Source organism: Zeugodacus cucurbitae, chromosome 6, assembly GCF_028554725.1.
Source record: "Zeugodacus cucurbitae isolate PBARC_wt_2022May chromosome 6, idZeuCucr1.2, whole genome shotgun sequence".
In the NCBI taxonomy this organism is placed as follows: Eukaryota; Metazoa; Arthropoda; class Insecta; order Diptera; family Tephritidae; genus Zeugodacus; species Zeugodacus cucurbitae.
In genome coordinates this window covers 24,751,956-24,779,243 of record NC_071671.1, presented here as the reverse complement: position 1 = coordinate 24,779,243, position 27,288 = coordinate 24,751,956, and the positions used below count along the sequence as shown (strand labels likewise).

Below are 27,288 nucleotides of genomic sequence, written 5' to 3'. Positions count from 1 at the left end.
CTCTCAAACTCGCCGCCTGTGGAAATCACTCTTTCTGCAGAAATGCAGAATGCGAACAAAGACGCCACGCGTAAACTTGCATTTGCAACCGAGTGTGTTTGTTGTAACACGGCCCCAAAAAGCTGTATTGGGATGCCACAGCGGTGTACCAACAACAACAGTTTCGCCAAAGTCAAAGCGAAAATAATGCGCATTGAACAAGAATAGTATTTGCTAATACAAAGCATTCAAGCGTTAAAATGATACGTACATACGAATAATATGCGAAAAGTAAAGAAAATAAAACGGCGCCGAAGTAGTACTGCAATGCGTTGAAACGAACGATTTTTGGCGATTTTGGTGGAAGTACGTAAATAATAACCACGTTAACGGACCGTACACCCGGTGTACGGTTGGGTGTGCGCGGCGAAGATACATTTCAAGAGCACAACGACTGCATACGATAGAGCGCGCCAGCTAGAGAGAGAGAGAGCGAAAAACACAACTGAACGAAAGTTAGGGGAAACGCGTATAGAAAGTAGAAACAGAAAAGAAACGTACCGCAACGAGGCGAAGAAATGCGAATTGCGTTGAAGCGAATTGGAGGCGAAAAGTAAATGTTGAAACGGTAAATTAAGAAGAAGCAGACGAATGCGCACTTGAATCAATAATCAGCACAGCAGCGCGAAACGGCAGAAAGCAGGCGATGGATTGGCGAATATGAAAATGAGGAAATAACAAGAGACGACAACAGCACTGAGCAGAGCGAAAATACAAGATTCTTTAAGGTGAATGTGTGTTTGTACGATGAGTATACGAGCTAGCTGCTGGCTGGCGTTTGGAACAAGTTGCTGTAAAGTGATTTGACGTAGCCAACCGTTAGCGCAGTTGCAATTGAGTTGTTGACCGTGTCGGACTTACAAATCGAATAGTCTCTCGTACTGTATCACAAATACAAGAAAGTATTTCAGCTAAAAGAAAAGTCAAAAAACTGCAAGGAATATTAATTAGGCAACGGGTATATTTTCATTTATATTTACTTACTACAAAGTCCTAATAAAAATCATTATTATTATAATGAACCTTTGTTTTCTATAAGTTTTTTGTATACTGCTAAAGTTATAATTTATAAAGAAAACAAGTTTACAAAAGCGTTTGTTTTTGAAATAACGAAGTTTTTAAGTTAAAAGCGTAAAAAGTTTAAAATAAAATTTGAAAATTTTTCAACTGGAATACACGCGAATTCGCCTTCACCCAAACTTTTGGCTCGGCTCGTCGTGTACATACGTATAGCTGCAAGTACGTGTGAATGTGTTGTTGTGGCTATATAGCTGGCTGACAAAACGAATTTGCCGTGAAATTTGAAAGTAGCACAAACAACAATCGTATATGAATAAATAAGAAAATTTATAAAGAAGAATATCGAGGGTTTGGCTTAACGTCGTCTACAAAGTTATTACGTTGATGAGTATAACTGGCTTTTGATATTTGAGCAAACGCCCATATACCAGCTAACTGATATTTTAAACTGTCTAACTCTGCTTCCGGAACACGTATTCCTTGTTCGTATAGTAAAAATACAATTTTACATGTTAATAAAGTGTATCATGTTATACGTATTGCTACACATTAAGGGTTTTCTAAAATTTTTTGTATTAAAATTGCATAAAAACCTTAAATTACCAATTCAAAACGCGTAAACATGTTAACTATAATACTAAAACAATTGAAAGTATTTATATATTAAAATGTACATACATATTTTAATGCTACGTAATGTTTGAAATTAATTTAATACAAAAAAATACGAAACAACTCTAAAAAAGTATGATTCTCCAACTTGTATTGGTTTTGATTTTCCAGGCTAAGGATAACCGTTTAGAAACTACTCCAATAGAAGTAATATCATCACAGCGGTGACAGCGTTAATTACAGCAGCAGCAAGCAACAACGGGCGCAGATAGTTAATTTTTAAATTTTCACCTTTAACCAACTAACAAAAACAACACAACAGCAATGGTAAATATAATATATTTTATGCATATTAACTTATTTTTAACAATGATATTTGATTTTTAAAAGAGTTATCGGGTTGGGTTATAAAAAGTTACACATAAATCATATAACTATGCAGTATTGCCTAATTGTTCAGTGAAAAATACTTTCATTAATTTAAAATAGTTTTTATATAGTAGCTATGCGTGATATATGCTCAAATATATAAAAATATGCGCTAACGATTTGAAAAATTTTAATTATTCATGTACTTTAATATATTTATCCTCTGTTTAATATGACTCAAAACTTATTTATTCAATTACAATTCATTTCACAAATTATACGTTTTTCCTCTTACGCTAATTTGCATTATTAATGAGCATATTTCGCTATAAATTATCTCATCATTTATAAATTATTACTAAAAGTTTTGGTTATTGTTTTCAAATACACTTTGTTTACACATTATTTGGATTTAATGCTTTTGAAGAATTATATTTACTTTTCAACAAGTGAGCTAGCAAATTGGTTTAATTTTTTTTTTTTTGCTAGCCTGCCATGTGATCTTTCTGTTTACTTATTTGCCTTTAACAAAAAGTCGTTTGCATGCGGCTATGTGACAATAGCGCATTGTGAGGAAAAATTTAGTGTGTCATTCGCTTTAACATTTCATTTTTGGCTACAAGTGTGAAAAATGTCAGCAGCGTCATAAAATAAATAAAGCACTCGTTCACACCATGAAGAGCAGTAGAGTGCGAATAAATAAATACTTGACTGAAAGATAATCTGATAATAGTAATGATATGAGTACGTACATATCTGCGCATATAATTATTTACTTTTGACATTACATGTACATGTAGGTGTTTATGTATACATATATATGGACTACTTATAGCATTTCTGATAATGGAAAAGTACATATTCTTTTTTAACGTAATCTAGCTAAATTAATTATATATGTATCCATATACATTGTGAGCTCATTTTACATTTAGTGTAAATTATTGAATAATAACATTATTCTCTGTGATGAGCAGTAGAGAACATATTCTTGTTTATAATATGTTTAAAAATATTTGTCATTAGTATTTGGATAATGTGAATAAATAAATGTAAAATTTGCACAGAACGAAGTTGTAAAATAATCGATAATATTCTTTTGTTAAAAGATTAAAATTCTTAGTTAAATATTTGCTTATACTTATTTATTTTGGGTTAATTGAAGCTAATTAGAATTTTAAAAGTTATCGATATCTCAACTCAGCAAATAATCGATCTCTATAAATGCCACATGTAATGTGCCTTTAATTGTAACTGACAAATACTTGAAAAAAAACCAAATCATATATTTGCTTACTTTCAACAGCGTCAAATCACATTATTTATTAGTAATTTATTAATCAGAGTAGCAGCACGTTTTTGCTCCGTTGTTAGCAAATTGTAAAAAGGGTTTTTGCATTTTAGGTAAAAGAGCGAAACAAACAAAAAGAAATAGGGTACCATACCAGTCATTTCCATTTACCCCTTCATTAACGCACCAGCTTTTAACATTTATCTCTTGATTAAAAAACCACTCATCACAATGGTATCTCGCCGTCGCTCTTGTTGCTACGGCGAGACATGCCTATTCCCCTTTTTGTGCTGATTTGAATGCTCTCGCGCGCTCACCGCTGAACCGTTTCACACAGATTTGACTGTCAGTCGATATTTCTTGTTTCCGTTTGTTCGCCACTTTTGCATTCATGCCTTCAGCATTTTTCGGCTTTTGCACTATTGCAATATGTCCACTTTCTTGCCAACTGGCACTGGTTGTCTGGTTGTCTCTGCCCATGCAACAGGGGCTATACATATGCTCTCTGCTATTGCCTTTTGTGTATACATTCTGTTTTCTCGGACTATGACTGAGTTTGTTTGTTGCTATTGCTAGGAGCGATATGTATGTATAAACTGTTTTTACACCCGCCAAACGTTTTTTTTGCTTTGCCCAACATTTGCGCATGTTCTTTATTTTCCTGTTTTATTCGCCTCGTTCGTTTTTGAACCGTTTCGTACCGCTATTATGCCGCATTGCGGTTATCGCCGTCTGCGGCTATTTCAGTGTTTTTCGCTTTATGTCGACACAACTGGTACCGGCGAGCAAATTTCATTGCGCTTGTTTTGTTGTTGTGTGGTACACAAGGTAGTTGCTATTCATCATCAGCTAAATTAGATGAGTGAGAGGGGTAGAGAGAAAAGAAAGTGTGAAGGGGGTTTACTGAAATATTAGAAGTTAGCGGAGGGGTGCTATATTGTACGCAAAAGTGTCAACGGGCAGGGGTAGTTGATTTGTCGTTTGTTTTCACTGCTGAAATAAGAACAAAATACAAAATACCAAAAGCGTTGTTGTAGCAAAGCAAGGGGGTCAACATACATATATGTATGTATGCGCGACCGACGGTTAAGTTCAAAATGTGAAACAGGACACAAATGTGAAAAATTTACGGCATATGCATAAAAGGTAAAGAGATGACGAGTTTTGATAAGTATGCTACAAAATTAGCGATAGGCAAATTGAAAGTGACAAGCTAAGTAGAAAAACCCCAAGAACCCTTCTTATATGTATACATACAGGTTTACGTTTGTATGTATGTACATAAATACATGTATGTTTTATCTACATATGTACATAAGGGGTGTATATACATAAATATTGAAAGTTTATGTGCTGTTTGCGCTTGATAACATTTTTCACTTTTATTGCCTCCTTTGCGTTGGAAGTGTTATCTAAACGTTCTACGTCTGAAAAGGTACAAAATTACCGTGAGGAAATTGTGTGTATTAACTATGTACATATGTATATGTATCTCGATTTTTTAATCTATGATTAATTTAGTGAAAATGTAAGCGCAACCATCGGAATGATAATGAAATGAAATGCGACGTTATTGTTACGATCTGTATTTATTATTATTAATTCTCTTTAAAAAATGCAACAAACTAACAATTTATATATTAATAAATACATTTTTTACTTAAAACATGATTCTTATTGAATTATATTTCAAAAATCTAAAAAAAAAAAAAGAATTTATTTCTGATAGTCTACAATCCACATTATTGTTATTATTTGTTTCAATGTACACATATTTTCGTTAGAAATAAAATGTTTCCTTGAATAGATAGTTTTTGTAAACATATAATTTGTACTTACACGTGTTTCGCTAATATTAGCCAGAAATGCAATTTAATTACGTATAATAGTTTTCAATTAAACAACCGCTTATTCACCTTGTATAGGATTATTTAGCTACTAATAATTAAAGATTCAGCACATTTGTTATTTCCTTATGGGTGTTGAGGATTTTCTAGAAGTGTGTCTAAAGTGAAATTCTGAATATAAATGTATTTATTACACGAAATTAGTTTTTGGAAAATCACAAACTTGCATAAATGTGTAACTATACACATACACTCACAGCAGGTTGGCAGTATTTCTGGTGAAAGCGCATGTAAGCTACCATCTGATTGGCTGCCTCGTTGCCGTGACAATTCACATTTTCACTGGCAATAATAGTTCTATCTAGTTGGCGTGTATATTAACCTATTTCACTCAAGCAAGCTGCAATTAGTGCTATCTGTTGTAATTAAATATATAATTGGTACGGGAAACGATTTAATTTAATAAAAAAAGGTTTCATTTAAAAAATAATTTATGAAAAAAGAGCTAGAAACATTCCAGTAATTATTTATTAACCCCAAATGTATAAATTTGTCTATATTTACTTGAATACGCCCAAAGCGTTAGTAAAAAAGTCCCCAAATTGAAATCGCTTGATAGCTGTACACTGATACGGACTGTGGATATTTTAATTTTAAGTGCCGATAACACTCATACATGCCTTAATTGGCGTAATCGAATTTGTTTTTGTTTTATTTCTCTATCATTTTGGCAGCTTATATGTAGCTGATAACATCACTAACTGTTATCTTATTATTGAAGACATTGTGTAAAAGCATTGTGTTGCCATTTGTGTAGCTGTAAATCGTTATCGATGGAAACATGAAAGTATTATGTATTACTTTATATATTCATAAATTATAATTTCGTAACCCTGATGGTAGGAAAGCACACTAATTTTGGCTAAAACAGGCAGCCGCCACAAAGTTATTGTACATGTTGCCATGTCGTCTGCCGCTTTATTGATATGTACGTACATATGTATGTACATTTTTGTAATGTGTGTAATGCATTGTGCAAGCAAGCATCAGCTGCTGCTTATATTGTTATTCGTGCTGTTGTAAAAAAAGGCAGCTGCGTTGTCTGAACCACCAAAGTATTTTAGGTATTTTGTACATACAAACCCATATTATTAATGACTTTCACACGCACATTAGGATATATTTTTTTACAAAAAATTCTCAAATAACTCAATACAATTATTTAAACATAAACGACTCATTCTGATTCACGTTAAAAATGATAAATAGTCTTAACTATGTAATATACATTTATTCATATGTATGTTGTTTCTTTTAATTTTTATGATCTCGCAAAATGCTTACATACATATTTATGAGTCATGTATGAATGTCGGTTTCCGTAGTCGCGATCACTTGAGACAGCTAAATCAGCAGCAAGTCATTTTGCCGGTCGCTCTTTTTGTTGTTATCTATTTTATTTTGCGCTTTTTGTAGATTTACTTGTTTGACAACATTTAAGCAACTAGTGCGTGTGTTTATATGTATGAACATATGTATAAAAAACTTTATATACCAATTTATATGTGTATATTTCCAGAAAAAGCAGGTAGATACTAGTATACATAAACAGCTTTGCAATTTATTCTTAATTACATATCCATACACATACATATGTATATACTTATTATATTTACTTAACATATCAAACAAAAGTTGTGAATTAAGTTTTAGATTAGAGCTCTAACAATTTTTTTCATTTTTACAATTCTTTATTAACAATTTATGTATTTTTAATTAAAAATGATTGTACCCGCATCGCGTGCTATTGCATTTTTGCATTTTTGCTCCTTCTAGTGCTGACAAAATCGATGACAACTACTCGATTAACAATATAATTGTTTGTTAATAATAAAGTTGCCTACAATAAATTCAAACACTTTTTTTTAAATAATTTCCACAATTATCTATTTTTTGAAATATCTTTGGGCTTTTTATGTATCTACTCAAATTCAATTCTCTGCTTTCATATATCAAAGCTATTTGGTGAAAAATGATCATCTGCTAGTTTCTCATTTCTCATTCATTTATGCATGCATAAATATGTATGCTACCCATTTGTATGCACAACTCCACAGTTGTTGCTTCATCCGCTGACGTCAGTTGGCAAATTGGAATTGTTGCTTTAGAAGGTATTAAGCGGAAATCCAACACTGACTTTGCGCATATATTTGGCAAATGAGACGTATCTGTTTCAAGTTTATTTAAGTTGTTTTTCGTATTTATGTTTTATTTATTTGCCTGCTGACACTTTTTCGTGCTATTTTGTATGCTAATTATTTCTTTTATTTGTTTACCTGCATTTATTTACACTTTTGACGTTGCTTGCTTACTCTTTTTTTGACATGACGCAGCGCGCATTAGGTTGGTTGTTTGTAAATACAATTTTGCATTTCTAATTCGCAGCGTGATAATGAAATTTTAATTTTTAGCGAAAAATTAAAATTTTTGTATTAAAAATCTTTATATTTTATGTGCATTCGCTTTTGTTCAATTTTCCAGCCATTTCTTTCGCACACGCAACATTTATTTTATAGCAAACGCAGTTCACTCTGCGGCAAACATACAAATTGACGCTTTTTACAGTTTTTCACAGTTGTCAGTTGGCAGTAAAAAATATTTAGTGGCAAACAAATATAAGTGCAGATTAAAAAAAAACAAAGTTTTGCTTCATAATAAAAGAGAAACAAACGGAAGCTTGATACAATTACGTAAAGCAAAAATAAAAAAACGAAAATAATAAATAAAAATTATTGCAAAATAAAATATATATTATTGTGCTTCAAAGATAACAATTTGTCGCCGCCATAGCCCCTTGAACTCTTTGCATGTGTCTTGTTGATTGCAGCGCGCGAAAAGCAATTTAAACTGACATTATCGGGCTTGGCGAAAATCTCAATTTGCCATTGCGGTCGTCTTGAAGCACAGCATAATTGCTTGAAATACATATATAATTGCGGCATTTTTATACCGTTTCAACCGCAGTTCAATCAAACGGCACAAAATATAATTATAATTTTGATTAAAAATACATACATACATACGCTAAACAACAAATAAGCAGCGATTCTATATTTCGAAAACAATTTATTATTGACAGTGGGAATACAACAAATTATATATTTTATTTAATACAATATGGTGAGTGTGTGTGTATGTTTTTTATAATAATGCTCGTTTTACACACCCAGTGAAATACTACTACTATTTCACTATCAGCTGACAATAAAAAGTAATAAAAAACTTTGAATTGTTGCGTCAGTCACGCGGTTGTTTTTTAATTTTTTAATCACTAAAGAAATTCGTCACTTCTCAAGTACACTGCTTAACGCTTATCAGCATTGTTTTTCAGAATTTGTGCTTTTTGTTATAGTAACTAAGTTTCTGACCCCCGTTTTATTATGCTGATGTTAGAGCACAACATATGTTTGCTTGTTTTGAAAGTAAAGCGCTTGTGTCGTCAGCTTTTCTGAGTCCGGATTGCATGTACTAAGCACTAATCACATGCTTTAGTTTAAATTAAAATTTTGTATGTGAAACTTAACACGTTTTCCATTTTTGTTAGTTTAATCTGTAAGTCATGAGTGTGGATTTTGTGATTTTTAGGTTATGTTTATATGTCGGTATTCGATGTTTAAGTGCGAATGAAGTTTTTTAATTAGGTTGAAGCAAAGTGTATTCAACAAAGTGAACTAAGTATATGACATTTAATTTTTTTTTACCCAAATTTGACATGTTTGTTGCCATTGATTTAACCCTTATACTGATTCAAAAATTCAAATTTTGAAATTCAAACGTAAACAAATTTCAAACCAAAAAAAAATATTTTTTAAATGAATAAAAGAAAATGCCGAATACTTTCTGATTATGCAAAACAACTCATGGAAGCAATTTACTAATGTTTTGTGCTCCAACTGACAAATTGCAAACAATTTTATCAATATATATTATATTGTTCAAGTTAAAAAAGACGGGTTAATGTAAACAAATACATGAATTGTTTACTATTTTATTGTCAAAAACGGGTATGTCAAATACTTAGTTCACTTTGTTGAATACACTTTGGGTTGAAGGTGATTATACGATGATTTATACTGAAACTGCTGATTAATGATATAAGTAATTCATATTTGAGTCATATTTTTCGTTATTTATCGATTAGGGTTTGTTTTATGATTTAGTGATCTTCCTAGAATTAGTATAAATCTTAACTACTAATTTCTCATTATAAAAGATGAAATTTTTAGATATTGAAACATGATTGGCTATGTTTAAGATTTTTTTTTCATTACTAACCACCATATTTATCATTCATCTTCCAGGCTGACCAACTTACAGAAGAACAAATCGCTGAATTCAAAGAGGCATTCTCGCTCTTCGATAAGGATGGTGATGGCACCATCACGACAAAAGAATTGGGCACAGTGATGCGATCACTGGGACAAAATCCAACAGAAGCCGAACTGCAAGACATGATAAATGAAGTCGATGCTGATGGTAAGTGAAGACAGAATGTATGATAAAATGCAAATATAAATAATAAATATGTTATTAAGCAAAATTAATGATAAAGAAAGAAAATATAAAAAAGATAACGATGACATAAACATGAAATGAAGATATAATAAGCGGAAGCAAAGTAAAAAAAATATTAAAAATGCAATAAAATTAATAAAACGGAAAATATGTATTAAAATAAATTGAATTGAGAATAAATATGATACAGTGGAACTTCTCTAACTCGAATCACCATAATCTTCAAAAAAACTTCGAGTTAGAGAGACTTCGAGTTATAGAATTTTCATTAAAACATATACATTTTCAAAAAGCTGTAAAATATAGATTTACCCACAGTTTTAGTTATTTACTTCGCAAAAATTTTTATGGACATACGTTAAAGATGTTTGCTGTAATTTTGTTTGTTTCATTTTGCAATTGTTTGGCTCTGGGCGTCTATAGCCCATGCCTTTGTTAGATGATTTATGCAATCCATAAGTGCAGTATCATATTTTTAGTTCACTTCCATACGATATAGAGATACTCTTTTAATATTCTGCCTCGATAGTAAAATTTTAAATTTTGTATTATGGCATGACCAAAAAGTTCGATTTATAGAAGGAATTTTATATGAAATTTGACTTCTATTGCCAATTTAAGGGTTCGAGTTATGGAGTACTTCGAATTATAGAAATTCGAGTTATGGCAGTTCCACTGTAATTAATAAAAATAAATAAATATAAAAAATAATGTAAATAAATGCAAAAAACATTTAAATTACTTAAATGAAAAATAAATATAAAAAATAATAGAAATAATAATAATTATTATTTACAAATATTATATAAACAATTTAAATTTAGATGAAATATAAAGCCTAATTAAAAAAAAAAATTCAAACATTTTTAAAGAAACGAAATGAAAATTATTTTATTATGTTTAAAAACATTTATAATAATACATTTATAATAATCTGTAATAAAACACCAAAAAAAATAATAATAATGTGATTGGCGCTTACTTGCAATTTCACATTATTATTTCATCTCCCAACAAATAAAACATTCAATTTATATTATTAAGCCTAAGCAAAAGGCGGCACATTTTCGCAATAATTGTATCAATTTATCCGGATTCTCCATACACACATAATATTAGCAAATATTTTTCGATTTCACCACAAACAACAAAGCATGCCTATGGCTTCTGAGCGTACATAAATAAGGATTCTAATGAAAGATAGTGTGCGCAAATTAATTGCGGAGGAGGTAACAAACAGCACGCGCTTTTATAAATTATTCCGAACATAAAACATGAAAAGGAATGAATACAAGCAAAAAGAAAGCAAATAAAAGCCAAAAAAAAAGAAAAACAACGAAATAATCCGAAAATATATAGATATAGAAAATAAAAAGTGATAAAACTATAGCAGCAAAGCAAGGAAAAAAAGCAGAAATTACTGAGAAACTCAAATAAAACAAATGTGCACACACACAGCTTGTTGTGAAAAACGCTAAAATTCACACTTGTCTGACGCCGGCTTTTGCCGTATACAACACGCGAATATAGCGAACGCGAACGGGACGCTGCTGCTTGCCTCTACTACCTACGCTGCTAGTGGGGGCCTTAGGGCAAGGCGTTTGCCACCACTCATGGCGGTGACGGTGGCGGTGGCGTCGTCGTCGTTTCGGTCCACCGGTAATTCATTACTGCGTGGCTTTGTTGTTTTTCTTCTACTTTTTGTTGTAGCCATTGGTATGAGTGCGCTGTAGTAGCACCTTTACTGAGCACTGATCTAGTCATATATGTACATCGTATATTTGTTGTTGGTACATTTCCTATGGCGCACGGCCAAGTTAAGAATAGCAATATTAATAAGAATTTTTAATCATGAAATAAAATATCACTCCATTGCTCCGCTCATTTGTGGCCGTCGCATGCTTGGCATGCCTTTGGTCGGTTGCTTACCGTTTGTTTGTTCCCTTATATATTTTGTTGTGTTGTTGTTGTTTGTCAAGTTGTCTAAATGTCTGGTAATTTAACTTAACTTTCTAACTCACTTAGTAGTTATAAACATATACATACATACATATATTAAGCATGAGAGGAGAGAAACCAAGCAGGCAGGCAGCAAACATTGAACGTGGCAACAGCATGTATGGCATATAGTAGCCAATTGAGTATACGATAGAAAAAAGTGTCGAGGAAAATCACCAGATTATTCACAAGTGCAGTTATAAAACGCTTGTATTTGTTGTATGACGAAGGTGTGCAGTGCCATGCGAATAGCCTTGCAAAACTGCGCATAATCCAAACGGTATCTTGCTGTAAATCCCTTTACAGCTAAGCAACTTAATTTGTAATTTCTCGCCACTTTACATATATATATGTGTGTGTTTGTACGGGGCGATCGATGCTGAGTGTCCTTTTGACCAAGCGAATTTCACAATTGCACTACAGAGCCGCGCCCCTATAGCAAGTAAAACACCTCATTGTCAACCATTATATATTGCCAGCGCTGTGTGGCGTCGCCACACCTGCATAGTCGTCACTTCTTATTTTGCGACACTTTACTACACACTCTTCGTCATTGCGATTTCCCTTCACTTTTCACTGGGCGGCGACGCATTGCAGCTTGTCTTACAAGTGCTTGAGCTTCATTTTTTCACCTGCATCCCAATGATAATAAGTTTTTTTTTCTCTGCCTGTCGCATTTTCTATTCCTTCCTTCGATTCGTTTCGCTTTAATCCTCATCTCTGTACTTCCACTTGTGCCTTGCTGCACTTCTTTACTCGCTTTGCATGTCATCGTCGCATTACCCGGGATTTTGCAGAAGCAGCACATGCGCAGTAGCGCGCTGGGGGAGCACTCCATTTGCTCTGCTGGCTCTCTTACATGTTCATTAAATTCGCAGCGACGTGCTTCTCCAAATTACCTTGTCGCAACATCAGCATGACATGGCGAAAATTGTGTAAAACAAGGTATAAGCGCTTTCTGAGCGTGTGTTGCCGTAGTTAGCATGTAAAAGCTATGGGTTGTCTCCGTTTTATGTGTCCTTGTGGTGGTTGCTCGTTTTGTGTGGTTTTCGCTGTAAAAGCCGCAGGAAAACATGTTATTCGTCGTAATAACTTTTGTAGTTGTGGCGAATTAATTTCTTTAATAGCATTAAAATGGTTTAGTGAGTACATTTTTGAGGTCATTTTCTTATTTTTTCATATCAGAGTCGTAGACATCTCGATGTTTCTCATGAAAAAACCATAATCCGAAATCAACTTTTCTTAGAAGCTCCAAATTTTCACTGCCGTCAGAATTTTCCTCGGTATTTCTTGGATTTTCTACATTTACTTTTGTTTTTGAGACGATAGTTGATCTTAATGTTAATCTTAACTTTGACAAAATTCCAAAAAACTTACCAATCATTTTCGGGTGTATCCTGTGCTTTATGTCTGAATTTGGTATTTTTGTATTGTTAAATCCAATGTTTTTCGGATTTTGCGAAATTTCTATGATAACTTTTCAATGTAGGCAACGTTTTTTATGGAAATATTTGGTTCTATCATTAATGTAGCATACTTTTTGGTACTTTCAGTCTAGTTTTTATACAAAATTGTTCCAATATGCATTCCATATTTAAGATTTCTTTATACTCATAACATACTAACTATTAATGTAGCGTACATTTAGGCACCTAAAACCTCCTTTTTAAACAAATTTGCACATGGTCATATTTAAAACTTTACTACCAAATTTAAATTGAAATTTCTATAAAAATCCTAAATGTAGGCAACGCTTTATATTGGTTACTATAAATACCAAATACTATTGTTAATGCAGCACACTTTTTTGCACATTCAGCGCATTTTTTATTTTGTGCTTTCCTTATTTGAAATTTCTTTTAAAAATTCAATCAAACACCGAAATGTACGCAACGTTTTAATATATTTTATATACCAAATGCTATTTATATAGCATACATTGAAGCATCTTGAACCCACTTTTTTACAAATTTGTTAATATATAGTATTTTAACCTATATTTACATATATAAAATATATATTTTTAAAATTTTATTAAATTAACATCATATCTTCCTATCTCAATATCCATCATTTATTTAAAACAATATAAACATAAAACGCTTAGCGCCAAATTAAGCAGCACCGACAGACTAATTTGCATTTGATGTTTACCCTTCGTAATTGGCTAATTTTGTTTTATACGCGCACATTTTATTTTATGACATTACAACACTTTTAAATAAGCATGTAATTTCGTTAAGGAAATTGGCATTTTAACTCCCAGCGCGCGACACATTATATTGCATGCCCTGTGGGTGGCTATTAAATTGGCCATGACCTCATGCCGCTAACTGTCTGCTGTTCGTTCAATTCTTTGTTTTTTTTTTTTTAGTTGCTGTTGCTGCTATTTTATTTCGCTTTATTGTACTTTTTTCGCACGAAACAAAATAAACATTTGCCCAGCAGCGCGGGAGGATTTGCTAAAGAAAATAATATTAAATAAAATAAAATGGGATAGGGAGTGCACAGGAGACTCTATAGTAGCTAGCTGTGTGGGTGAAGGCGTGTACACGGGTATCAAAGGCGCTGAGGCATGCGGCAATGTGTTGTGTGCTTTGTTTCGGCGAAAAAGTAATTATACAGTTCATTGTATGTGCCTTTGTGTATTTATGGCCTGTAAATATGTAGCAAAGTGCCTCCATATGTGTTCGGTATGGCAAAGTATTGCCTCGAAATTTAATAAAAGCCGGCAGAAAATGCGCACAGACACCTGTAAATGAGCGTTGAGGGAGCGGCGCGCGGTACATAATGAGATCTAGTATAGAAATAGGCATTTAAAGGTATTTACATAGATCTTCTCTATCTACTTGTAAATATGTAAGAAAGGTCTGTTTGTTTGCACAATGCTCCCGAAAGCAGTTCATAAAACGTTTAGTATAAATATAATGTTTGTTAAATATTTGCGATTAACTTTTTGCTAATTTCATTTTATTTTTAAATTCTTACCTGAGAAATTCTTACAAATTCTTAACGCATAAACGGCAATAAGAAACATGGTATTCCATACGCTTGCCGCTTGTACAAAGCGGTGTTCAGATTTATATATACAACAACAATAATTGTTGCCAAAATAATTTGAAAAATATTAAAAATATACATATGTACATACATATATCTGCTTGTATATACTAAAAAAATATCGGAAAGCTAGCACAAATAAGCTCTAAAATCAGCAGACAAAGGCGGCGTAAATGAGGATTTCCCACAACAAAAATTTTTGCCATAATATGTACATTTATTTATATATTTTCAAGCTGTATAGACAGCAAATCGATTTTCGACTAATTTACGTATAGATTTTGTAGTTATATACGTATACATATTTGTATATTTGTGTACGTGCTCATCGTGGCGCTAATGGCGGCGCCTTTTTGCACACTACATTTGTTAGTGTTAAGCTATAGATATAGCTGCTGCAATCGCTTTAGCGAAGTGTGTGTGTGGGCGGGCGAGATTGGCACAAAAAAAAAATTGCTGCACAGACGGCCGTTAGACTGATGTTGTTGTTGGTCCAACTATAGGTTGAAATGTAGAGCTAAATTACTACGTGGTTGCTAAATATATGCTTAGTACGTTATTATAATGTAGTAGAATGAAAATATGTATTTACTCCTGTATATCCTCTCCTTCATTTTTATTATATTTTTTATATTTTTTTTGTAATTTACTGTTTTTTTAATATTAATATTAAAATAATTTTTTTTCTTATTTTCTTTTAATTGTTTGTAATTTATTTCCAAACAAATATATACTACTGTTCTTTAAAATATTTTTAATATTTTTCCTTTATTACAACTTTGCTTCCGTCGTTTTTTGTAAATTTAAGTTTTTTTTTTGAATAAAAACGGTTACAAATGTCGATGAGCCTCAGCCGCACTTTGCTTGGAATTAAAAAAGAAAAGCAAAATGTCCCGCAAATGTGGAGAATTCGGCTCAAAAAGTAAAATTTTCAGTTGAGAATAATTTTGGGATGCAAACAGATCACCAGAAATAATTTGTTAGGTTAATGTTGACACAAATGTCCAAGATCGATAAAAAAAGTCGATTTAATCGACCAGTGCTTGACCCTAGAGACATCTATTGGAAAACGGCGGAAGCAAAATTGTAGACCAATATTTATACTCTCGCAACAAAAGTTGCTAAGAGAGTATTATAGTTTTGTCCACATAACGGTTGCTTGTAAGACCTAAAACTAAACGAGTTCGATATAGGGTTATATATACCAAAGTGATCAGGGTGACGAGTAAAGTTCAAATCCGGATGTCTGTCTGTCCGTCCGTCCGTCCGTCCGTCTGTCCGTCCGTGCAAGTAGTAACTTGAGTAAAAATTGAGATATCTTAATGAAACTTGGAACACGTATTCCTTGGCACCATAAGAAGGTTAAGTTCGAAGATGGGCGGAATCGGACCACTGCCACGCCCACAAAATGGCGATAACCAAAAACACATAAAGAGCTATAACTAAGCCATAAATAAAGTTATGAAAATAAAATTTGGAACATAGGATCGCAATGGGGAGGGGCACATTTGAATGTAATTTTTTTTGGAAAAGTGGGCGTGACCCCGCCCCCCAATATGTTTTTTGTATATATCTTGCAAACCAATAAAGCTATGTAAACCAAACTTTCTGCAGTCGTTTCTTTTAGCCGTTTCCTTATACAGTCCAAAAATGAAAGAAATCGGATAATAACTACGCCCACATCCATCCCATACAAAGGTTAGGTTGAAAATTACTAAAAGTACGTTAACTCACTAACGAGAAACGTCTGAAACACAAAATGTCACAGAAATGATAGCAGAAGGAAGCTGCACTCAGATCTTTTTACAAATTGGAAAATGGGCGTGGCATCGCCCACTTATGGGCCAAAAACCATATCTCAGGAACTACTCGACAGATTTCAATGAAATTCGGTATATAATATTTTATTAACACCCTGATGACATGTGTGGAAAATGTATGAAATCGGTTCACAACCACGACTACTTTCTTTATAACTCAATTTTGAATTCCATCTGAATCCTTCACTTTATAATATATACATTAGGAACCAATGATGATAGCGAAATAAAACTTTACACAAATACAGTATATGATCAGTGGCATCACTTGTGAAAAAATTGTCGAAAACGGATTATAACTTTTCAAGGCCCCATATATCGAACATGTTGAACTCAGCGCCTAAGGTTAAATTTTAACCGAAAATATGGGTAAATCTCTCAGCTAATTTAATGTAATTCAGAGGAAATTGTTTTCTTCCAATAGTGTGTCTCTGTTCCAAAAATTATTAAAATCGGGTCACAACATCTCCTAGCTCCCATATACATAATTATAGGTTTTTCAAAAATATCATCCCCTAGCTCCCATATACCTAATTATAGGTTTTTCAAAAATTCGTTGGGCTTTATTACGCATATATGTATTGGTTAATATGTGATATATCTTAGCAAAATTAAGTGAGCGTATAGTATTGGATATAGTGTCCCTTGCTGGTGAAATTGAATGAAATCGGTTCAGGAATTACCTCAGCCCTCATATCTATATATGACGATTTTCGTTGTTCTATTAAACTTTATGCCGAATTTATGGGTAAATTTGTGCGTTATCTTAATAAAATTTCTTCAATAAATTACGAGGGTATAAAATGTTCGGTTACACCCGAACTTAGCCTTTCCTTACTTGTTTTTTGTAATATTTGATTTATACACTTATTTTATTGTTTATTAATTTCATTTAATTTTTTTATTTTATTTTTTTATTTTATTATTAAATTTTTCCTGTGGGTTTTTGTTAATTTATTTTTCAAATCACTTAATTTAATTACTGTTTTTGCAAGATTTTTTATTCTTTAATGTAAATATTTTATTTATTATTAATAGCTGTTTTAAGTTTTTGGTTGTTTTTGTTTTTAGTTTTATATCTAATTTAAATTAATTTTAACAATACATAAGTATACATTAAGCTTAATTTTTTTTTTAAATATTTTTTAGTTACATCTTATTATTTATTATTTATATTCTTTCTATTTTAATTTTTGTTTATTTTTATTGTTTTCACTTTTTTATTATTTTTTATGTTTTTTTACTAATTCTTCATTTCAATTATTTTTTATTTATCTTTAATTTAATTTGCTATTTCTTTTTTCATTATTATTGGCATTTTTTATTATTTATCTCTTTGCATTTTTACCCAAATATTCGGCATTCGCCGCGTTTGCTTTCTAATTATAACACACATTATTCTTGCGTTATTTATAGCAGTGCGACGTACTCACTTCAAACAACTGCAATTCTCACGCCATCGTTACTTGTGTGTGTGCAAATCTCTGTGCTATTATATATATTGCTCTACACATTTATGTGCTTAAATATATATTTTTCGCTAATACAAAAACAACGCTAGCAAAATTGCCACCAAAGCGTTTTGCGCTTCTTCGCTATGCCGCACAGTGGGGCAATGACCCGCAAAAAATATAGCACAATTTAACTCAATAAAAAAATTAAATTATTTTGCGTTTGAGTGCTAACATGAAAGACAGAAGACGCGCAACAACAACAACATTTATTTTTCTGTAATTTGAGCAAGAAATTATTTTAATAATGCTAACAATAATTGACAACACCATTTTGTGCCGCATAAAGCGTGGGTGAATTACAAAGTTTTATTTTAATTTGCGTATGAAGATATTATTTTCAACTCAAATGCATTAAAGAGTGTAAAATAAGCCATAGTGCAGTGTTGTTGTTGTGCGAAATTCCGCTGTGGTGGAATTGCATTTTTTTGTTTTTGGTTTTTTTTGTAGTGACCGTTTGCATTGTTGTTGTTGTGGTTTTTGTTGCTGGTGTTGTGCATATGCCGTTGCCGTTGGCGTCGTCAAGTGGCAGGTCGCATGTCTTTTGGGGAAAGCCGCCACTATATGATCACAAGACTTCCTTGTTCTGCGGCAAACACAACCCCACACCGCTTCTATTAATTTTCTGTCATTCAAGCATGCAATTGCAGCGTATTTTTGTTGTTATTTTGTTGATTAGTATAGAAATTGTGTAAATGAAAAGAGGCGCTAAATTTAACATTAACAAAAATGCGATTGTGTTTATTTATAAACAAGTGATGATTGCTGCAGAAGAAGAAATAGTTCCGTTTTAATTGATAAAAATAAATATAAAAAACTGAAAGAAAATTAATTAATTATTTAAACAAATAAAACATAAAAAAATTATATCAAATAAATAACAATTAATAATAAATTAATAAAATATAAAAAAATTAATCAAAATAACAAAAAAATAAATGATAATTAAACAAAAAAATAATATAAAAAATTAACAAGAAATAAATAAATACAAAAAATTTAATTAGAAAATAATTTAAAACATAAGATATTATAAAATATAATGATAATTTTAAAAGAATATTTATAAAAAATATTTAATATAAAATAAAATTTGTTCATTAATCTTCAAATCTCTAATAATATTCTTATTTTTGCTTCAATCAGGTAATGGCACCATTGACTTCCCCGAGTTCTTGACAATGATGGCACGTAAAATGAAGGATACCGATAGTGAAGAGGAGATCCGAGAAGCCTTTAGAGTATTCGATAAGGACGGCAATGGCTTCATTTCAGCGGCTGAATTGCGTCACGTCATGACAAACTTGGGTGAAAAGTTAACAGACGAAGAAGTGGATGAAATGATCCGGGAGGCTGATATCGATGGTGACGGTCAAGTCAATTATGAAGGTAGGTACCTTAAAGTAGAAAAATAGGAAATTTTGTTCTCGAAAAACTAAAATATTTCACTTGGTGTGCGCGGACTCTTTAAATAAATATGATTTTACGCTGAGTTAACAATTAAATAATAATAGATAGAATGGAATAATGTACATGTGCGTGCCTAAATTTTGGCAAGAGTCGAATCGAACGATTAATCGGTCTAGAGTCTTTCAAATGGTATAGTGAAATAAAAAACTTTTCTATTCGTGTGATTTATTTACTATTCTCTATGTACACTGACGAGAAATCTAGCTGAGGGGCGAATAGTAGAAGAAATGATTGTTATAAACTGTTAAAATTGGTATGAAGAAATCAAATATATCAGCCAATTGTCGTTGTAGAGTGCAGTAGTATGCTTGATTGGCTATTTATGTCAAATATAAAACTGGTATAAATTAAGTTAACTGGTATAATTACATAAAACGGTTAATTGTTGTTGATGTAGTAAGTTAACTATTTATACCAAATCTTGTCAAATGACGAATCGAATAAAAAAATGGTATAAACTAAATTGGCCGGTATAATGAAATATTGTCGTTATTTTCGGCTATTACATCTACTTCGATTATTTATAACCACGTTCGTGCCATCGAAGTCATCTATGAACATATAACTCCCAAATGGGCTCGGTTTCCCGCTGTTTAACATGCAAAAAAATTAATTGAAAGAAAGGAGAAAAGGAGAGAGGAGGGAAAGGTAAATGTCAATGTAAATGTACGTCGCAGATAAATAAATTCTTTCTGAAAATTTCAACACAAAGGCAGTTGTGCGTGCCGCCACACCTGTATAGGTACAAATTGCTCTCTATTCATCTTCCCGTATTACGCACACTTATTTATTTAGGTGCACGTGTGTGTACACAAAATATTGCCTTTGTCAATATGGACACTATTTTCCGCAACATTACATTTGATGTAGTTGGTGATTCTTCAGTTTATTAGGCAATTTATATGCGGACAGCAACCGACCCGGTAGCTCCTGGGACACGCAAGCAACACTGTGCCACCCCTTACTGCTAACAGCCTGCTATCAAAATAAAATCACTTGTAAACGGTTTGGTAACCAAACACCAACACAGTCACATTGATGCAGCGCTGTGTGTGCTCCAGCTAATCATTTCGCAAACACAATCTATCAACGCACTGCCAACCGCGCACAAATGGTCCCCTCTGCTCCTGTCATTTTTTGATATATTAGTTGACCTTTTGACTATGTGTGTGTGTTAGTAGTTTTTGTTGTTTTATTTTATTTACATTCACCAGGTGTGTGAGCAAACAGAAATAGACAAATATGGCACACCTCACACGGCTTCTCAAACTGCTGTCAGTGATTAGTTTGTATTAGCCTTCAGCTTCATCTTCATTCTGCTACCTTTGCTTTGTTTTTGTAGCAATGTATATTGTACGGCACGAGAATTGGCAAAGTAGAATTGATGGTTGTCATTAGGGAGCCGTCTTCCGTGCTGTGTGTTACACACACATATACATATGTATATAGAAGTACAGATCTACATATAAAAATTATATGCATGTATGTGTGTTGATAAATACTATCAACATTTATATATAGATATTTATTTACCGCCATAGGATTAATCGTTAGCTGGCTGAGCCGGTGGCGAGTGTGTGCACCCCAATACTGATTTGTGTATATACATATGTGTGTGTATGTATGAGGTGGGTGGGTATGTTATTAGCTGCCATAAATTAGATTGACTTAGAAGACTATCCCGTTACCCGAAAACAAGGAAATACATACAGCCATACAAAAAGTAAGAGCTTGTACTTTGTTTTAAAATTTTATTAGGTCCGTCCTCTCTCTTTGAATTTTTTGGCTTTGCGCCAAGTGTGGAAGGTTTATGCTCCGTTCCTACTTTCAAATATACTTTTTCTTTTATATTGTATCTGTTGTTTGTATTTCACTTGTGCGTCGCTTAATTTGCGCTATTTTATTTATTGTTGTTGTTGAGGCGAGTTTGCAAAAAAATTCCACTTAATTTACTTCACCTGCTTCCCAGAGCTCGGAGCGGTGTTGGGAGAAAGAAAAAAATTCAATGTTAATTGGTCACTTTCGACAATCGGTTGATTTCGTCTTTTTATTTGCCCTCTAAATTTTTGCTGTTTTGTTCTAGCTGTTTGTTGCCACGTTGCCCAGTGTGTCTCTGCTTAGTGTCTTTCGCGCACATTCCACATGTTATGTTTTTCTTTGCTATTTTTTTCTAGCCTTCTTACTCATTGCCGACATGGTGCTTTTTTAGCGCGCTCATACGTCATGCGGTATTAGCTAGCAAGCGACTTAATCAGCTGATGGGTTTCTTGTAATTTAAGCGTCTCATAGTGTGGAGTGATGCATGATGATTTGTGTATGAAGTATTTATTATAGTTTCAACTAATAGCATTTCAATGTAAATTAGTTCAGGAAATTGCACGATAAACACCGGCAAATTATTACGGGAAAAAACCATGTTATAGAAAAAACCATTTATCACTTCAGAATATACGGGAATTATGATATCATAACTTTAAAAAATCGATTTTTATTTATCATTTTCGCAGTAATTTTATTTGTATTCATACATATTTTTCTATTGAAAGAAAATAAATCATTTTATCGCAATCTAAATGGGTGTTCTAAGTAAGTTCGAAAATTCGTAATTGAAATTTACACTATATCTTGCTATCATTCAACGCTGTGAACATGCTGAATGAATGGCTGAAATGTTATATTTTAATATCTTCGAATAATTTGAATGCATTTACAAAAAAAAAAATGTTTGAGTTATATTCGAAAGCTAACAACTATATACTAGAGCAATTTTATTGGTATTCTAACATACTTTCTATTGATAGAAAAAAAAAATTATTGCAATCTAAATGGATTTTCGAATTAATTTCAAATTTACACTAAATCTTGCTATAACTCAATGCAGTGAGAACATGGAATTAACAGCTTTAATGTTATATTCTAATATCTTCGAAAACTTTCAATTCATTTTCAAAAAAATATTTATTGAGTTATCTTCGTTCGAAAGATATCAACATCAACGTTGTTAATTTGTCTACAAATATGTGCTATTATAATTTTGAAGTTTAATATTTGAAATATGCTCTCGAAATGCACTAAAACTGTTTTTATTGCATGAATTGTTTAGTTCGAAATTCGAAATAGATGCACTCCAGTGTTTAATAGTTTATAAAAGCAATTAATACCTAAATTTTTTTGTGGTTTATTAAAGCAGTAAAAATTATTATTTCTTCCAGTTCCATTTCCGAATTCAAAAATACCTTTTTCGAATCACATTTCAAAAATTCAATTTTTTTTTTACAAAAGGACAATTCAAATGTTTCATACTAAGATTTCAATATAAAAAATAATTTTGTATATATTTTTTTTAAAACTACATTTTCTAAATTTAACAATGTATCAAATTATATTTCAAAACTATTCACTTGGATTTTCATTTTCGAAATTTGTTTTCGAAAATTAATTTAAAGATTTTTTTAATTTTATTACTAAAGTTATGCATACATTAAAAGTAAGACACATTTTGATTGACTTTTCGAATTTATTAAGTCACGCTCGAGGTGCTAAAAATAGTTTATTTGTAATATCTCTTCTCCTAATAATTGCTAATAATGATATCACCATTTTTCACGCTCGACGTTTCCTCGCCTTTCAGTACATTACGCAGTCTTACGTGCCCGAAATCGTTAAATCAATTAATATTCTCCATTTTTGCTTCACAAAAACTGCCAGCAATTATCGCAATACTCTCCGTCATTGCTTTCCCATGCGCTGTGACTCAGTTGAAATGTCAGTTTTTATTTTCATAAAATGTAAATATTATTTGCGAGTGAATTGTATGTAAATACATATTTATTTAAGCGTAGGTGGCATCCATATTTTTCTCCACATGTTTACCTTTTATGCAATCTTACGTGTTTTGTACTTTGCTTAAATGAGTCTTGGTGGGTGTGTGATTTGAAATCTCTTTGGAGAAGAATTACGTAACACAGAAGTGAATGTAAATTGTAAGCGAGTGTGTTAACTTTTATTTTTTAATTTTTTTCAGAAGAAACCCATAAATGGAGAGTTGAGCTATTCTAGGCATGCTTAAATCATACAGTTTCCTCTTATGTCGTTATTTCGTTAAATAGGTAGAATTCCAGCGCTTAGATTACGCTTACTCTTGGTTTTTGTGAAGTTCAATTGCATGAATTGAAAAGAAAACCATTCTTTAACTTTTATAAGGCGCCTAGAAGTGGACTAAGATGGATTGTTCTTTACAATAATATAAAAAAATGTTAAAGACGCCTAAAATTATACTTTAAATGCGTACACTTTTACAATAACATTGTGTACTAGAATGCACACAATTAGCCATTATTTCATATGCAAAGTGAGGTTACAGGGTTAAATATTGTATTTTTTTTATAGGTTTACTGACCTTTTCTGATACAAAAAAGTTTAAAGTTCTGATACAGTAGATTTTGAAGAATATTCGAGCACCTTAACCCATATTTATAATTGTTTAAAACATATTTTTAGGCGTTGTAAGGCACTTTTATTCATATAAGTGTATTTAGAAATACTCAGATATTAAAAAAATAAGTTTTCAACTCTAAGCTTTGATTATGTATAAAATTATTTCCTCAAGATAGCAATATATACATATTCATTGCAAGAGATAATCTGGCTGTCTTATGGAAGTGGTATAAACGGTTGCAATTATATTTATATTTCATTATGTCAGCTTATAACAGTTGTTTATGGATTCGAGTGGCATATTCGATTCGAAGTGTTTTTGATTATACCAGTTTGTGTCATTTATACCAGTTGTTTATTCAATTTGTTTTCTATTAGATGATACCGATTCGATGATATCCGATTTTTACCAGTCGTTTGTTCGATTCGAGTTCTATTTGGTAATACCAGTTTATGTAAACTACCAGGTGTTTCTTTAATTGGAGTACTATTTGGTTATACCAATTTATGTAATTTATACCACCTGTTTTTTCGATTTGTTACTCTCTAAAATATGAAGATAGCTATTTATAACGCTATAGTTTTGGTTATCCAAGTGACTAAGCTGAAAAACGGTGGGCAGTCGTGTTTTTATTCTATTCTTTACTGCAACAACAATAAAAAAGCATATTTATGCGAATTTCAATACAAAATTGTTGACTCACGTCAAGTGAAATTTTTTTTTCTTTTATTATTATGCTCTCTATTATTATAATTGAGACTAATTCTCTTTCTCTTTCTCGCTTCCGTTTTTCTCTTTGCAGAATTCGTGACTATGATGACATCGAAGTGAGCAGATAAATTACTTGTTTTTAAGCCTTTCTATGTTTTTAAGATGTTGACGAAGACTGTAGCTGGGCGCAACAACATCGCGCGACGCTGTTGCTATGGAAACCATGAAAAAGAAATATAAACAAAAATAAAAACAAAAATTATATAAATCTTGAGCAAAAGGGAGAATTAAATATTATATAAATAAATATTAAAAGAAAACTGAAAAAGAAGAAGAAGAAACAAAAAACAGAATACATTATAATAAATTACACTTTAATATTTAAAATAAAGATAAAAATAAAACTTACAACTCAATGTAATAATGATGATAAAGACATACACTATACACACGCAAACACACACACACACACACACACACTTATTTCAATGATACGCATATTTACACAACAACAAGAACAACATACATAGCTACATACAAATGCTTAAATGCAATAAAAAGAACATTTCCTATATATTAACAAGCCAGCATTACGTACACAGAACACTAACCAGCAACAACAACAACATCAAACAACAACAACTAGTACTTACATTACATATATATTAGCTATACATATTTATTGTGTGCATCAAGCGCCGCGAGATCCATTTGTAACAAATGGATTCTCCACTTAATATACATACATATATGCGCATAGCGATGCCGCATCCGTGTACTAATTGATGAACTTGTGTTTAGAAGAAATTCAAATATAAAAACAACAAATAAATAAAATTTGAATGAGAAAAACAAAAAAACCACAATTTTTTGCTGATGTTTACTACACACACACACTCATACCAACATTTTATGAAATATTTAATTAGTCAAAGCCACACACACACACACCCACACATACATGCAATTGTAAAGCGAATGGCAAGCGACTTCACTTGACACATTCATACAGACATTTATGGTGAAAATGAGGTGGAAGTCAGTTGGAGAGAGTATTGTATGCAAATACAAATGCAACAACAAAACATACGTACATATTTAAATTACAACAAAAAACCAAAAACAAACGAAATAAATTATTAGTAATATACTGTGAAATCGATCAATCAACCGCAACAATGACAGGCAAAACAACAACAAACAGACAAACAACAGTTAAAATGTACACACACACACACAGTTGAAACCAAAAATAAGTCTTATTAAATTGTATCAAAAAAAAAAGTTAATAGAAAGCGTAAAGTAACGGACAAGCAAAAATGCATTGTGTGAAGCCACAAGAAAAAAAACCAAATAACAACAACAAATAGGCAATGCAGTACGAAGGCGACGCGGACAGCTTAGGTGACAGTTACATGTATTTGAGCGTTAATAAATATAGGCAAAAATAAACACAACAACAATATACAAAAAAAAAAAAACAAAAGGCATACAACTTTCCAACCGCATAAAGCGTAAAACAACAACAGCAGCAAAGAAAATAACTAAAAATTCAAATAAATTAAAACAGGCAAAGCAAATACATACATGGTAAACATAAGCGGCAAAAAAAAGCAGAAACCCAGAAGCGCCGCTTTGTTGCAGCAAAAAAATGTGCAAAAAGCGTGTAAAAAACATATTTAAAAGAAGAATGAATGAATAAAAGAAGAATAAACACAAATTATAGATTGTAGCTATATAAGAAGCATTTCTATATGCAAAGTTAAAGAGCGGCGGCTAGCAGAAAATTTAAAATCGAAAAAAATTTTAATAAAATATGTAAAAAAACAACAAAGTGTTTTAAGCATGCCAGAAATTGTGTGAATTGTATGCAAAGATAGAGAGAAATGGGAAGAGGGTAGGAGGGGGGTAAGTGTAAGACGGTGGTGCGAGTTAAAATAAAAGGATTTGAGTAGTTAGAAATGAAAAAACAAAAGCAATTGATTGCCCGTTGTATTCGCGGTTTTTACTGTGTTGTATGAGCGTGCTCTGACCGCTGTTTGTTGGTGTTGTTTGGCAGTTGCACACGCGCATGCGCACAACGAATTGCATTTCAGACGCATAGCAACAACAACTAAATATGCCTGAGAAGAGTGTGATTAGTGTGAATTTTCTTTGAAATTTAGCAGATAACACGAAAATTTATTGCATACCTTAAGGCGCTGAAGCCGCAGTATGCACCAACGCCACCTAAAAATTGGTTTCATTTAGATGCAGATGTTTGTGTGGATTGATTTGTTGTAAATTTAATGGAAAATATGTAAATTTGTTGCATATCTTAAGGCGCTGACGCTGCTTTGTGCTCGAACAGCGCCTGAAAATTGGTTTTATTTAAATTTATTTTGCAGCCACTGATTTTTCAGCGTCAGCATACATGGAATTGCAAGCGATTGTCGGTTGCACGCCTAAAAGTAACCAACACACTTAAGTATTTTTTCAAAATTGAAATTGAATTTTAAAATTAAACATTTGTTTTCATTTATAGTGC

At 32.0% G+C, this 27,288-nt stretch overlaps 1 protein-coding gene across 2 annotated transcripts; it reads left to right on the top strand.

Moving 5' to 3' along the window:
• The first annotated feature begins 836 nt into the window (after positions 1-836).
• On the top strand, positions 837-26,292 carry LOC105210678 (calmodulin). 2 transcript variants are annotated; one of them, XM_011181770.3, is made up of 5 exons: positions 837-997; positions 1,843-1,998; positions 9,540-9,714; positions 19,289-19,531; positions 24,853-26,292. In XM_011181770.3, the coding sequence occupies exons 2-5, from the start codon at positions 1,996-1,998 to the stop codon at positions 24,879-24,881; spliced, it is 450 nt and encodes a 149-aa protein (XP_011180072.1). In that variant the 5' UTR covers positions 837-997; positions 1,843-1,995; the 3' UTR covers positions 24,882-26,292. The 2 variants fall into 2 exon arrangements, with proteins under 2 accessions (XP_011180072.1, XP_011180073.1); XM_011181771.3 differs by lacking the exons at positions 837-997; positions 1,843-1,998 and adding an exon at positions 7,889-8,358.
• Positions 26,293-27,288: the final 996 nt, after the last annotated feature.

What these genes read in the sequence shown, in the direction of transcription:
- LOC105210678 (XM_011181770.3), top strand. An exon ending in AAATGAAGTCGATGCTGATG is followed by an intron (nt 9,715 to 19,288) that starts GTAAGTGAAGAC and finishes TGCTTCAATCAG; the next exon opens with GTAATGGCACCATTGACTTC. An exon ending in CGGTCAAGTCAATTATGAAG is followed by an intron (nt 19,532 to 24,852) that starts GTAGGTACCTTA and finishes TTCTCTTTGCAG; the next exon opens with AATTCGTGACTATGATGACA.